A 16,722-nucleotide genomic window follows, 5' to 3' on the forward strand; every position below is an offset into this window, starting at 1 on the left:
AACCTGGATTCAAGTCACAATTGGCACCGGATCGCATCTATCCAGAAAAATTCCGAAATCAAGAGGAGTGAAACAGGGTTGTGTTCTAGCTCCATGGCTTTTTAATCTCTTTTCAGCTGATCTTTTAGCAGAGCTGGATGAGCTGAAAATAGCCACACCACAGGATTGGTGGCCTTCAGATCAGCAATCTTTTATATCCAGACGACCTTGCCCTTTTAAGCTTTACAAGAGTTGGATTGCAACGGCTGCTAAACACACTATACAGTTACGCCACCATTAATAACTTGGAGGTAAACCTGAAGAAAACCCAAGTGGTCATATTTGGCAGGAAGTACCAGAGAGGTGGCCGTTGGTTGGATAACAACGTTAAATTGTCATCTGAAAAAACGTAAAGATGCCTGGGAAACAGCAGCGACCCAAGGGTACTCTAATTAAACATTAAAATCAATTTGCCACTTCAAGTCAGTCTCTCAAGCGCTCCAGAAAAGTGACTAGTCTCAGTTTAGCTTCAACGTTGGAAGTAATGTGAGCCAAGATAGGTCCCACCTTGTCGTACGGCTTTGAGATCTTTCTTGGCAAGCTCAGCATCACACTTAACCAACATGTCATTAAAATCTACAAAAAGGTGCTTTGGTTGCCAAAGTCTTTGTCCGCTGCACAGATCCAAATAGATCTAGGCCTCGCAAACTATGCTTTGCTAAGCACGGGGGCCTTTCTTTACCTGTGCCATAAACTGAGACAGGCCAGAGATGGCTCACTTGAGTCCTTGTTATGGACTGACATCAGTGCCAATAACCCTGGTGGGTCACACAGTTCGTACTTCAATAAATGCATGTCACAATTATCAGCCAGAGAACTGTGATCTCTCAATCGTAGCAAAAAATCATTTAAATCAAGCATCAAGAACAAATTCAATTGTGTTACAGAATGTAAGATAGAGAGATTTTAATCAAATGTAAGCATGGATGGGCAGTAATTAATTCTTACCAGTTGGCCCCTTCCCAGCCACAACTGGCCTATACATACTCCTTACATCTAAAATGGAGACTTTTGGCACTCATGCTGGGTGAGTGGGTTTTTCTGAAACATTGACCTTCTTGGCGGCGCTCCTCAGATGATTTTGTGTGCAGGGGTTGCGGCAAATCAGTTGAATCTTTGGAGCATGTTGTGTGAATTTGCCCAGTTGATGCCTGAGTGGAACAAACTGGGAGCTCGAACCTGCAGGCAGGGAATTATTGCTGATTTGAATCCAGAGAATACGGCTCTAAATATCAGCTTCGTGACTTTATCCACCTGGCTTATCGTAAGTTCAAGCAGCCCCAGCCTCTAATAAAATCAAGGTAAAATGAGTCAACCACCACAGTCGGTCACATGAGACGGCTCACAAAACCAGTAGCCAAGGCTGTCAGTTGAATTCTCAACTAGGAAGCTTGGCCATCCCCATTTTGCCACCCGTTCAGTGCTACCCTGATCACCCTAATTAAACTGCAGTAGCATAATATGGAACATTCCAGGTGTTTTTTAGACTCTTTTTTTAACCATTTTACTACTGGACTAATGAACACCCGCCATATGTGTTTTTAGCACTCCAGTGACTTATTACTGTGACCCTGCACCTGTCTATGATCATGTATGCACTTTAGAGTAACCCTGCTCTTGCTTCATAAGACGGCTACCTTGTTTAAAAAGGGAACTTTTACCTATGTATATGTAAATATATAAATGTAATGTGCAAATAGCTTATCTTTGTTTTTACACCATTGTAATGATTTTATTATCAAACAATAAACATATTTCTTAAAGTATAGACAAATCTGAAGTTAGTATGGGACTGTGAACTATTGGTCTTCCAAGCCCAACATTGCTCAATAACTTACCTGCCAAGGGAAGAATGGCTGATAGATCTTGTTCAGGGCTTTGAAATGCTCTAATGGCAGTCCATTGAGTTAAAATTGTAGAAGGGGCTAAGCCTTTCAAATTACCGTCTCATACAAAATTGAGGATCCTAAAAGGATCTATTGCTCTTTGATCTGAAGCTGTAGATGTGCACCACACTTGGAAAAATATTTGTAGAGCAGGGCAATTTGGAAGATTTCCAGAACCATCTCTCTCCAGAACTACTTGACTGGAACACTTCAACAGTTTTAAGCCATACCTCTCAGTTTTCAAGCCATTAAGGGTAGGTGGTGAAGGGGCACTGATGACTGGATGGGAAACAGAAGAGGATGTGGGACTAGAAGGAAACCCCACTGGATCACTGATCGACATCTCCATTATTTTGGAGAACCAAGAAATTCTCAGCCAAAATGGAGCCACTAGGATTACTTTTAGCCCCTCCTCCTGAATCTTCTGAAGCAGCCTCGGGAGGAGGGGAATCAGAGGAAAGGCGTACACTCTTGTTTCATTCAAAGTACTCTGCAAGAGGTCTTGCTACAGCACTACATGATTTTCCTTATAAGAGATAGCCTTTCTTCTTCTAGGCTCTCTAAGGTTTTTATCTCTCAGGTGTGAGGAACAGAGCTTTACCAAAAGTTCACAAGCCAATCAAATTTCTTTGAACTCCCACTCTGTGAGCTCTCACAATACTCATCAGGAAATCTTGTCCCTCATGGATAATAATTCTAAAAAGGTAAGCACAGAAATTTTTAGTAACATTTTATCCCAGGACCTAACCTTGTCCCTTCAGGATCTATCTTTGAAGTTATAGGGAATGACCATTGCCTGTCTGGTATCACCCCAGATTTTTTGCATTACCTGTTTTTACTGGCTGTAGAACTCTGTGCACCTTACCCCTGCCACTCATTTCAACATGATGACATTGTCATCCCTCTGACTGGCATATTTAACTTATTAGTCATTATTATATGGTACCTCAATGTACCTATGGCCTGTGGGTTACATGTCACAAGTAGACTGCAGCCCTCTTTGTGCCATCCACTACAGCACTACAGTAGTAATGTAAAAAGAGCTGCAGCCATGCCAACAGTGGCCTGGCTGTGTAGGTTTATACTGCAAATGTGTTTGTCAAAAAAACTGTCTTTGACAGGCTTAAACTTCCCTTCTTAATATTATTATCCACCAATACATTGGTTTAGCATGTCCCTAAGGCAGGGTGCATGGTATTTAAAAGTAGGAAATGTAAAGGTTTAATGTTAAGTATTTCCTTAGAATGAAAAAAGCCCTCAGAGCTATTTTCACTGTAGCAAGGGTACTTGTTCAACAGAAGGTCACTGGGGTAGCTGTTCCACAGGTAAGCATTTACATACAATATCACATTTAATATTTGCTATTTCCACTTAGGAAACAGCTATGGAATTTATATTTGTACTTTTCAAAATATTGACTACAAGCTCAATGTATTGGTAAAGTTGGATTGTAATAAATACTTTAGCATACATACTTATACCAAATTTACCTGTTGCCTGCCTAAAGCCTCTAGAACCCCATTTGCATGACAGTTCAACTGTTATACAGGAGCTGATTAGCTCCCCTAATGAGTGTCACCTTGCTCACTGAGCTGAGCCAAAGGTCTTGCGAGTTAAAGGTATTTTGTTTCTTTGCCAGGCTGTCCATTTGGGCGGTGCCCAGGAACTTAATTAACTTCAAATCAAGCTGCCCTGTAAAAGGCAGATGTAGTTCACACCAGGGCCTGCCCCTTTTTTATGTCCACCCAGTCAGTCAGGCATCAGGCCCAGTGTGGGCACAAGAGATCTCACAAAGGAGTAAATGTTCTGCCATGTTGTATTTGACCAGAGACGGGCACTGTAGGGTATGCAGGATTCTCAGAAGGTGCTACAAAAGTGAGTAGGGTCACCCCTGGGGAAAATGTATCCCTTTGGTTGGGATATATCCAGGAGTTCCCCCACCTACAGGCTGGCACTGTGAATAAAAGTGGTACCCATACTATTTCCATTTAGATCAGTCTTGTACCTGGGAAAGAACAGAAGAGGACTGGACCTGCTATCTGTGACCTGAGATGAGCCTTGAACATGGAACCTGCTCTCCCTTTTATACCTTGAGAGTAACCACGAGTATGGTTGTTTATTGGTATAATTAGTGTGAGTTTATAATCTTTGTATTTGGTATGCGGGTCATGATTTTCATTTCTGTTGTGTGAGTTACTGATTGTGTTCAAAGCCACAACCTGCACATTTCAGTAACAATTCAGTTTTTACTAATTAACAATAACTGCTCTTTAACTGTGTTTTTTAAGTTCACTTTAGAGTTTTTTTGTTGTAATAAAGAAAACCACAACATTTCTGCATTCTGTTTTTGAGTAAGTTATTGGGTTTGATGTTCATATACCACATTCAAGGGTTTTCTAAGCCCAAACCTCTACATGTGGCCAATTCCTGTTGCACGCTGCAGGAAGTGGGGGTTAACCACAGTCCCTCCACCCAATTCAGTGTTGATGTCCATCCCTTGCCGCTCATGGCCTTCTGCCATGCACACTGGTAGGTTGGTGCAGAGCCAAGCCTCTGGCCTATCTTGCAACCATCCTTTCACAGGTGGTTAACTCCCATTGCACATGGACTTAGCCTACTTCCTCTGGCCAGGCCAAACCCTGCACCCATCCTCCAAGGATGGGCAAGCCCTGCTGTGCACCACCACTATGTGCTCAACCTTCCACAAGTGGCCAACTCGTACTGCACATGGCCTTCAACCATGTGCTGCATAGGTTGGCCACAGGGCCAGTACTCTGTCCAGGCTCTGCACCCAAACCTCAAAGCCTTAGCCCATGCACAGTGTGCATTGGTTTTATGGCCTGACCTCTTGCAGCAGGAGTTAGCCACAGATCTTAGCCTTCCACAGCTGGTTTAGCTGAAGGCCACACCATGAGCCCTGCTCACCACAGACGTGCAATCCCTGTTGTTCAGAAGCCTTCAGCATGCATTGCAAGAAGTGTCCACAGTGTGTGGCCTAGGACAATGGAGGCTGGCCACAGGGCACACTGGGTAGCCAATCCCAACCTCATATGGCATTTGGGCATGTGCTTGAGGGCTTGACTGCAGGGGCTAGATTGCTACTAGGCTCTGCACGCAACCTAGCATGTGCGGCCAATGCTCATATGTGCATATTGGCCAATGCAGAATACTTTTGTTCCCTTTTTATTTGTGAATTTGCTGATCCAGTGATGGGCTCATGAATCCTGGATCCTCTCTGGATTTTCAGGAACTGTGAGAGGGTCCAGGAGTTGCAAACCAATTATGGGTTTTGCAAATTGAACAGTAAAAATCATATATAATTGCATAGATTATTTTGGGGGCTCTATTTAGGTCCCCCATATGGACCTGTGGGTCTGGGTGTGCTCACCTGCCTCCTAATGCCCGTTTGCCTTTGATTTTAACAACACAGTGTATAATGCACCATGTTGGGGAATGGCGGTCAAAACAGAAATGATTCTATGATGGCTGGCCAGTGTGAATGTAGTAGATTCATGAATCCACTGCTTGATTTGTAAATCCCAAATACAGGGGTGCTAAAATCAATTAGTAAATCATATAATATAAAACATACATAGCCAGTAACATTATGTGTCACTTGCTCACCACATTAAGGTGTGTGGTTTAGAAATGTCACCAGAACCCTGTGATTGCGATGTAGGTCAATATTACCCAGTGTCCTCCCTCATTGCCCTAAAGGATCTCAGTGCTGGTGGTTGTTGGGGCACCCTTAAAAAAGTAGTATGGTGAGCTGGGGAGCAAGTGGGGCTGCAGGGGCTTCGGGCCTACCCTCGCAACACCCAATATATGGATTAGTTCTTGGGTGCCTAATGTGGGACAGGGGCACCAGACAAAAATACAAATAAAATAAAACTCATGGGCAGTGTTAGGAAATGAGCAGAACAGCTGCTTATTTCATTTACGACAATGACACCAGAGCACCACATATACATGTTACTTTCATCCTCTAATGTATTGAAACAGACATAGATGATTCAAAACCACTGGACGGCAAATGCAGCTGTATATCATTCCAATTTATTATTTTTTCTTTTTCCAAAGACAACAGCCGACGTGCGTTTTGCCCTGAAAGGGCTTCCTCAAGGCTGTGAATAACATATAAAATACATATATTGGAACATATACCACATATATATACAAACAAAGACAAAAACAGTTGCTAGAAACATACATAACAATATTTTTACGTTGAGATGGTGATCTTTAACTTCAATATGTATCACGACCACCATGAATATACAAAATGTATATACATACAAAAACGACTTCTAAAAATCCAACATCTCCATTTTTGTTAGATTGATTTTTGAAGTTTGCTAATGGTCTAAAATATATCACCAATAATCTCTTGTTTCAACATAAACCGTGACCCCCATATAAGGCCAACAGATGTCCATCAAAACCAAAACACCCCAGTAGTCTTTTCATTTATTTCTAAAAAACACCAAGAAGAAAATTAGAAGTGGTGATGATGCACCCAGTGATCAGATATAAAGGCTGCCGACTATCTGTGCAGTATCAATAAACAAATAAATCCTAAGTACGCAACTCCTGTATATTAAATATATGGAGGCAAGAAATATGGAAGCAAGAAAGAGGAAAGACCCACTTATAAGCCCAAAAAATACAATCCAACAGAGAGAAAGAGCGAGACCTCTCCAAGTTCTCACCTCTATTATCGTCCTGTATTGCTCATATATAATCGATTTGTCATATTTTTGATCAGTAAAAAATCTCGAAATCCCAAAAATGCTGTAAAATAGATATTTAAAAATAAAATTATCATATAATATACGTATTTGGCTATCCGCCAAATCTATAAAATATTCGGCATAAAATGCATACGACACTACAGGCACATGTTGACCATCTCTTACCTAATATTTGTATCCATGCGCTATATTTCTCACAACAATAGTTGAACAATGGCGATCTTCTTATTATTAAAAAATAATCACCTCGCAAGATTGGAGCCATGATAAGTTCCATCTATCGTAAATAGAAAAAGGCGAAGTATTGCTATAAACGTATCAGTTATGACCCACACCCTAAGCATCTATCACTTCCAATTTTTTTTATATATCATTCCCCTCTGAAATATATTGTAAAGACCCAATGCAAGGAGGTCTATTGTCGTTTAATTTTGTTGATCCAACAGTATTTAGACAACGTCTACACGCAAATATCATATCCGTTTAGTTTATATGTTTAATTACCCAAGAAAAAAATTAGTATTCTAGAATACGCACACACTTTATCTATAAACCGTGATATGTGCATTGGCTAATACCATAAACAAACGTTATAAGGGGAGCAGACTATGCTCAAATCAGAGATAATCTTTCCTAATCGGGTGTATATACTGCAGCAGCCCTGCCTGCAATATCGTAATTCACTTACCCAAGCGTTATTACGATCCGTTGTATCTCGTAAATCAAACACCGAGTTCCATTTGCCTCGCGTCCCGCGCTTCCTAGAGTTTTAAAACACTACGTCCGATGTCAAAAAGTTATAGAAATAGAAAAATGACATTATGTGTGCTTTCAACCTGTAACACAACCAATCCGGCGGCCATCTTAAAATATCCGTAACTTGTTAAAATATCCACAAATTGAGTTTAATATCCCAAAAACATACCGTAAAAATAATAGGTATGTATAAAATATATCAAGACTGTTCAAATACGCCTTTTATCATCACCTGAGTGCATCTACACCAGCCAGAGAAGTAGTACACTTGTTATCCAAATATAATTATTGATAGCTTATAAACATTCCATTCCCTATGGTATAGGTAAATTTGAGATCTAAAATGGTGTGTCACCAATCACACACCTATGCTCAATCTTATAATTTTTCAAGTCATCATTGAGCTTTCTACTTTACATATTCTATGTATCTATTACGCTCTCAAATTAAAGCCTACAGTCATGTAATTAGACAATTCAAATTAATCGATCATACATATCTATTTAGCTCTCATACTATATTAGCCAGCAGTCATATGGTTCAAAAACTCGAGCCATTTAGTTTCTATTTTACAGGATATATAGTTGTTATGTCTGTACACTTCAGCATGTGCCAGATATTTATCCTCATTTACATATGCCCCTCATAGAAACTCAAACAGTTCCTTATCAATGTTAATCCCCATTTCCACCGCTCGCAAGGTCACAATCCATTGGCTTTCAATTTGGCGTAATTGACCAATTTGTGTCACATCTATACCATGAAAACCTATATTTATGATCTCTTTATTACCATGTGTGGTATTAAAATGTACCGCAAGTGGATATTGTGTGTTATTATTGCATATGGCCCTTATATGCTCCTGAATTCTCTCTTTGAGAGGCCTTACAGTACTTCCAATGTATATTTTGTTACATATACATGCAATACACTTAATGAAGTGATTTATCAAATAAGTCTTTTTGGCATTATATTGAAATGTCATTGTTTTATTCATTGCAAAGCAACAAATGCTGCACATACCACATTTGTAGAAGCCTTTCGGGGCAGTGGGTAACCATGTATTTGTTATCTTGGGTGGAATGTAACTGGGGCACAACTGTTGTCTAAGGGTTTTCCCCTTTTGAATGTAATAGAGGGTTTCTTACCAATCTTATCATGCAGGCTCTGATCTTCTAATAGCAGGTGCCAATGTTTGTTTAATATCTTATATAACTCTGATAATAATAAGGAGACACTATTGATGTGCAGATTTTCATAAGCATATCCACTATATCTCAATTAACCAGCTGCTTATTTCATATTCACTGCTCCTGACAGGCAGTCTCCATAATACCCTTCACATGCTATATACATGTATTTATAAATCCCTGCGGTGACCCTAAAAGGAGCAGGGGCACAATAAATCATTTTTGAAACATTGGGGGAGACTGCAGTGAACTTAACAGCCTAATAAGAGGTGTTTTAAAAAGTTGCTCAAAGTCTCCTTAGTCATTGAATATATGACCCCAGGAGAGGTTACCATATTATCTAAAGCACTCAGAGCGGTTACTTTTAGTATTTAAATGTTGCTAAAATAATTGTGAGGAAATATATTTGACAGAGATGAACATATACAGAGGTTACAAAATGAAAAGTTAAGGGGAAATGTGGACAAACAAAATTTCCTATAGCACTATATAAAGGTGCTAATAAATGCAGTTACAATATCACTCAATCTATGAGCATAGCAGTAATTTCTATAGACCTGGAATTGTAGTTTTATGCAACCGTTTAGACAACTCTTCCTGAAAAGATCTGTGATGTGATGTTCATTTTCTCTCTCCATTCACGTGAACAGGAAATGTTCCACAAAACACTGAGAGTCACAACTCGCTTCAAGTAGGTCTCAGTTTGAAAAGTAATGAAGGCCAAATGCTATTCACATCTGCCTGATCACTAAGTCAATATGTCTGGAACAGTACCACATTTCCTTTCCTTTCCTTTCCTTTCCTTTCCTTTCCTTTCCTTTCCTTTCCTTTCCTTTCCTTTCCTTTCCTTTCCTTTCCTTTCCTTTCCTTTCCTTTCCTTTCCTTTCCTTTCCTTTCCTTTCCTTTCCTTTCCTTTCCTTCCCTTCCCTTCCCTTCCCTTCTACTTCTCCATCCCTTTCCTTCCCTCTCCTCATTCATCCCTCTACTCCTTCCCTGCACAGAATCCCCTGCTCCAATTTACCATCTGCTCAGAACAGATGGCAAATTGGAGGTTCACCTTATGGAACTGGTAATTCCTGTGTTTTATGCTCAGCACATTCTGGTCTGCACATTTATTCCCCATTTTATGGGATTTAACTTATAGCTGTTATGGTGTTGGCAGGGTGTTGCCACATAGTACTAATAATTTCTAGTGTGGACTTTGCACCCTACTAGTACCATGCAACACGTAATAAGAACCTTCATCTACTTGCTATCACACCTCAGTGTTTCTCCTAACCCCTTTCAGTTATATCACACCTTTGAGCTCTAAACAGTCACATATCTGATTGTTGAACATCATTGGGTGATTTATTTCTGTTGCCAGACTATGTTTCAAAGCAACACAGTTTCCCAAAAACTTACCCGAAATCTGTAAACCTATGATGGATATGGAAGTTCCTTGTTGAGAGTGAGAATACACAGCATTTCAGTCTGTACAAATATTCCTTTGTGAATAACCTTGCTAATCAGTACGCACAGGGAGTGAGAATATACTATTGCAGTGCATTCTTTTTCTAATGCTGTGGTTTTTTCAGTATGTGTAATTTAAAGGGGTTAGAAAAGTCATAATCAAATAGGATGAGCCCTATGCCACTTTAAACTTAACATGCACTTGCAGCTTGAGAGAAGCAGCTAATAAATTACTACACTATTCTTCTATCCCTTTGACCTGATTTGCTAAAGTGCATCATTCACTTTTGGACATTTGAGATTATGGATCATTCACTGTCCAACTGATATACTAACAATGGATTTTTCTGAAAAGCCTAGTATTGAAATGTCCCTCTTTGGAAACCTGTCATTGGAGAAAGTATTAATGTTTTTGTTAACTTTGTGCCTATAAAATCACATTTCAACTCATTTACATGATGTTTGTTATATACTTCATAAAGAATGAGTTATCATTTGCATGTCTGCTGGATAATTAACCATAAGTACATTTCATGTTAGGTCTTTCTACAATGCTTTTTTCCTATCTTTAGCTTTTAGTTTACCAACTGAAAGTTAGCTCATTTGGCAAATGTGCATGATCTTTAGAAACATGAATGAATATTTAAACTTCTTCCACACTTTTTGTCTTTCTTTCTACAGCTCCAAGTTCAGCCCAATATGGAATAACTGGAAGTGCTGCTACACGTTTTCCCTGCTGGCCCATTGTGCTTACGCTGTCCTCTTTCACCAGCATACACTACTTGAAGAGTGATATTCTACATTAAATATAAAGAACCATAAACAGCTTTAGAGACTTCTCGGAAAATGCTGAGGAGGGGATCCAATCTGGAATCGTCTGTGGCAAGCAACTTGGAATATAATCAGCAGTACCTACAATGGGATGGTCACCTTCTGTAGGATTGCTCATTGTGTAAATACCATGGATCTACCAATTTTTTGATTAGCTGCATTACTTTGTGACGCAGTATACATTGTCCTTTTTAAGATGCAGAAGCTCTGAAATTACCATAAAGAGATTGCAATTGTGAGTTAATTTGTCATCTGTTGGTCTCATTACTATTCATTGTCTGTTGGTTTTAGATCGTAGTTTTCAAAAGGAAAGTACAGTGGAAATAGTTTTCTTTCAGATCGAGGGGCACAAACACTTCCCTACATCAATGGAAGTCAGAATTCATTTGTATTAGATTTTGTAATCATGCACAAACTAAGTACGGTTGCCTTTGCCAGATATAATCATACATGTACGTTTTCTGCTAGCATGGTATTCAGGTGTCAGGAAAAAGCCTTGTAAAATGACTGCATGTGTGCAGTTGTGCTACATTCTTGTTCATTCAGCATGGGTGTGCCTTTATGAGCTACTGCTTTTCTCTAACTTGCCATAACAAAATGGGCTTTAGTTCCTTATAGCCTAACCTGGGTGTTAGGTCACAATGGCTGGCAGAAAATGCATCGTCCCTCGTAAACTGACATAGAATAAACCCTAGTGAGTCATTAACACTATTGTCGATTTTTATAAGTGTTCTGTCCTTCATACATACTATGCCAGGGGGTAAGGTGTGATTTTTTGGTCCACGCATGACCTTAGCTGAATAACACTGTGTGTGGGACTGATGCATATTTAATCAGGCTGCCATGGCAAACACACAAGGAAAACCTGTTGAAGTATGCATTTCACTAATGAGGCTTAAACCACTAAATTATTAATTACATGATAAATCATACTGCTTCAAAGCAGTCCATTTTGTGAACATTTTGTTCTATGTTTTAGAATAGTGATCCAAAGAGAACTATGAAATTTATAAAACAAACATGTAACCACACTTTTGAAAATAGAGACTCCAAGCCAAGCTGGAAAATGTAGTTTATAGTTTGTTTTCAGCATTACTTCTGTGGCCAATGAACATGCCAAAGCTAATACACAATAAGACACAGTTCTGTTATGTTGTATTACCTTTAAGTGAGCAAGAAAGAAATGATATAATCATATTTAAATTTCTATATCATGCCCACATCTGGAGTATCATTGTGAATATTGTTCAATTCTTTTGTATGTAATGTTCTGATGAAAATAAATTACCACTGTTTTGAAATTCCGCACAAGAATTGGTGTATGAAACATTAAAAAGAGTACAGCGTTTTGTGTTTATTTTGTATGATTAGCCTATACTAACTCTAGGGATTATGGTGGTTTAAAGATTTTCCAAAATATGAAATTCTTCACAATTTATAAAGTGCATTTTGGTGATTTCAGAGACCTGCATCTTCACAATTCTTAGACAAAATTCTTGAAGTGTGTTAGAAAGTGAAAGTCAATTTTATTGGCCAATGCTGTATGGATCTGTATTGTTCTTACACTTGGTTTTGTATTGTTGATTTTGTATTGTTTTGGTACAGTTAGCTCATAAAACACATTATCTGCATATTCACACATGGCCCTATTAGGAAAGTTCTCACATTCATTACCTTTCAAAAAATAACTTTGACAAATAGGGTCTGAAATGTTTACAAATGCAAGATTGTTCAATATTTCTAATAATCACAACAAAGACGTTCATGTTTTGAAATTTCAAAGAGCATTTTAGGGCCTCATTTAAAAGTTTATGAAACCTCTCACAAAGCTGAGAAATTGCACTATTGAGTGATTTACAGAGGATAAACCCTTATAGAGAATGTGATCAGTCAAATTTTACTTGCTCGGTTTTTGTCATTCCAAAGTCTTCATGAATAGGATGTGTGGAATAAATAAAGTATGGACCCATTTTACATGCAAGTCATGAAATTTGTGAGAGTCTCACTAAAGCTAGGGATTGGCTGATTCCTCAACACCCCAGGTCCAGTGACAACTATGTCCCAAGTATATATTAGTAAATTATTGGAGTGGCGTCAAATTCCAGCTGTATCCTTTATTTCTAATGTTCTGTAGCACTAAAATGACTGCTCGTGTTTTGTAGCGATCATCTGGTAACTGAGCCACCAAACTGCAATCATTATGTTACGGTATAACCCATGTTTGGAAATCTGTAGAGAAGGAATAGTAAAGTACCTGCCAATGTTATATGTGATTTGAATATAAATAACCAAGTGCATTGTGAGTGTCTGTGGGTGCAGAGCAGTGTACAGTGCAGTCAGGATTAGACTTTGTCAGTTTGAGGGGAGGAACGTTTGTTGACAAATTGACATTGTAACCATGTATTGGTCCACACTGTTAATCTATCGTTTGGGATTTCAAGGCTCAAAATCAAATTTTAAATGGTGGACACTAAACGTGAGATTTCGATAATGTGTTATTTTCACACAGTACAGTCTGCTAACGTGAGTTGTAAGTGTCAAAAAGAGTGTCTACAGATCATAAACATCATTTCAAATGTTCTATATCATAACAGATTTTCTGTTGACTTAGTTATTTTACTGTCAACTTACATGCTATTTCATTTTTATGAAACTTACTATGGTAAACAAAAAAGTACCAAACAATAATGACAGCTTAAAAAATGCCAACAATATTCAACAAGTTTAAATTATATCGTCAGTATTATATTGTACTTCCAACATTGCACTTGATATTATAGCACATTTTTGGTATCTGGGCTACTTTCCAAAATCATTGTTAACAAGCGGCATAAGGAATGATAGGTACAAAATAAAGATGGCTATAAAACTATTCTAAAAACATTTCATGATAAGATCCAAGCTGTAGTTGTTTAGTTTTGAATTGTTTTGCAGGAACAACACAATTTCAACGCACACACTCAGACATGTGCCATTGATATCAAGTTAATAAAGAAAATGGAATATATGTGTATCCTGTTTTTAATAACACATTGATAAATGATGGAAGATAAAATGTGCAGGAAAATGTGTTTATTATATTGACTGTACAACCTGGAACATGAATAAATGACAAACGTATACAAATTGCATGAAATGACAATAAAATTTGTAACATGCTGGTATCATGAATAGTAGAAAATATTATGTATAATATATTCCTTTCAAACTGTGTATTATGACATTCCTTCACTACACTGGTATTACATTAATTTTGTTTCAATTCACTTGGAAACTTTTCGTATATATTTTTGTGGTAGTGTTACATAAAACAATAAAGACTACACACAATTCGTACTTTTGATGTATTGTGCATTGATGTTTTGGAAGACTGCTTCAATCTATGTCAAAGAATTGGTAGAAGGCAAATCATTTTTATCCAAAAAAGTAAAAAGAGTGGAGCTCTCAAACTATTTTATGAGCTGTCTTGTGATAAAATGAGAGTTGATAATGTTGCTATGCACTTACTCCCCTTCACATGTACCTTACTGTTATCAATATTGTTTACACAACTGATAAACCACCTCAAACAGCAAGTCATTATGATATTATTGTTTAATTTCAGTCATTTCCCATAAAAAATATTTTTATGATGAAGCAGTAAACAAAAATTATTAACAAATCCTCTTCAAAACTTAGTTCACTGTAAAACATATCCCAACAAAAATGATTAACATTAATATATCAGTCATTTTGAAATGATTTTAAACAGATGAATATCTATTTGTCTCAGCATTACAGTAATAGCAGAATCAGGCTAACAATCCCTCTTTAAAATAAAGGCCAGATTTTCTATTCACTTGCTTAGGCCTTATGTTTAGCAAGTTGACGGAAGGTAACACAAGTTTTGAAGTGACATTTACAAACCCCCGCAAATCAAGCTATGTGTGGTTTTAGGTCCCTTTTCAGCTACAAAGTAGCTGCCTTGTGTTTACCTGCATTGGCTAGGTGTTTTATGGCTGAAACAGAGGTTTTCCCATGCCTCCATCCTTGCATTTTGACACAAATGGAGCTAAAATGTTTTTCCTACCCAAAAGAGGTGTAACAAATAGAAATATCTTTAATTCAGTGTGTTACTTTATATTTTCTTGTATGCAGCATACATAAAACGAGGAATATGCCTCTAAGAATTGTTTGTGTGTAGGAAGGTATTCCTTTCTTGCCAAACATAATCCTGCCCATAACAGAGGCACACTTACACCATGGTGCAAGGGTGCCTGCATTGACACTAGGCTACCTGAAGTTCACCAGTGCCATGAGAGAGCGGACATTTGCCATATCTCAGTAGATAGAGTGCTTTTCTGCTCTCTTACTTATATGCGTTGCATGAAAGGTTAATAAATCTGGGCTTATGTTGTTCAAAGAGAAGCCAAGGAGAGATACACAACCACAACTTTATTTTATCAATTTTTCAAATAATAACAGGGCGTTTGAATATAGTCTTCACCGTATCTTCAAACAGTTGTTTCCAACTAGTGGCAGAGTCCAATGACACATCTATAATGCATGATTATCTACAGCATAGTGTGAGAATAACATTTTACATATTTACTGTATCACACAGATCTCAAATTTAAGTTTCGCTGTTGCTATCAGAGGTATCATTCTGATCATTTCCATTTCCCATTGGGTTTATAAGCTCCTTTTTCGTCCTTTCTACAGACTTTCATAACCAATTCTTTTGCAGGATACCATTCCCCTACATCCCTTATCCAGCTCTCTATTGGCCGGACTTGTGTGCTCATCCAGCATTTAGCTACCCTCCGTTTTGCCAGTACCAAGGTTAATTGAAGCAGTTTGGAAGCCATTTTCTGTTTCTTGGGCTTCGGGATTGGCCCCAAGAGACAGTGCTTTGGTTTGACCTCCACTGGTATCCCCACCCCCTGGCGCACCCTCGCTACTACCCCCTCCCAACACTGCTGAATCTCTGGACACTCCCACAACAGATGTACAAATCCTGCTTGGGTCCTGTTACATCTATGAGGTTCATGGGGACGGCTCGGAGCTATGCAATTGAGCCTCACAGGGGTTATGTTCACCCGCTGCAGAAAGTTATAATGTATTAGTTGCAGGTGCGCATTGATGGATACTTTACATGTTAATGTACATGCCCTGACCCAGCTTTTTTCTGGCAACGGAGCCTGTAAATCCTCATTCTATGCGTCCCATTCCTTAAGAGGCAGGGATCCCGGATTCAACCTCATAGCATTATATAAAAGTGATACCAGCCTGTGTCCACTACTGCGTGTAATCAATACGTCCAGGGTCTCAGTCGTCTGAGGCATGTTTGGGTATGTGGGTGTTGGACTTGGCCCTTTTTTGGCTAAAGTTCCTTAAACCTTTTGCTTTCCCCCTAGACGTTTTTTCTGACAGGGTGTTGCCAACGTAGATGCTTTGGGCACTTTGCCACTGCTAATCAGTGTCAAAGTGCAATTGCTCCCTGTAAAAAGTGTAATGATAATTGGTTGTCCACGATTGGTATGTTTGCCTTACTAGTAAAGTCCCCAGTAAAGTGCACTATGTGTGCCAGGGCTTGGAATGCAAATGCTACTAGTGGGCCTGCAGCACTAATTGTGCCACCCACACAAGTAGCCTTAAAAAGAGAACTCAGGCCTGCCACTGCAGTGTCTGTGCGCAGTTTGGTAAACTGCCATGTTGTCCTGACAAGTGCAGCCACTTGCCAGGCCTTACGCTCTCTATGTACATCAGACACCCCTATGGTAGGTCTAGGGTACGCCCCTGGGCAGGGTGCAGTGTATGTGAAAGGGAGGTCATATA

At 38.8% G+C, this 16,722-nt stretch overlaps 1 protein-coding gene across 1 annotated transcript in view; it reads left to right on the forward strand.

Moving 5' to 3' along the window:
- NEGR1 (neuronal growth regulator 1) overlaps window positions 1-14,220 on the forward strand; it is a 2,102,052-nt gene extending 2,087,832 nt beyond the window's left edge. The window contains exon 7 of the mRNA XM_085602283.1: window positions 10,756-14,220. Within this exon, the coding sequence (XP_085458409.1) occupies window positions 10,756-10,880 (125 nt within the window). The 3' untranslated portion in view covers window positions 10,881-14,220. The remainder of the gene's footprint in view (window positions 1-10,755) is intronic.
- The last annotated feature ends 2,502 nt before the right edge of the window (window positions 14,221-16,722 follow it).

This window comes from Triturus cristatus, chromosome 4_2 (assembly GCF_964204655.1).
Source record: "Triturus cristatus chromosome 4_2, aTriCri1.1, whole genome shotgun sequence".
NCBI lineage: Eukaryota > Metazoa > Chordata > Amphibia > Caudata > Salamandridae > Triturus > Triturus cristatus.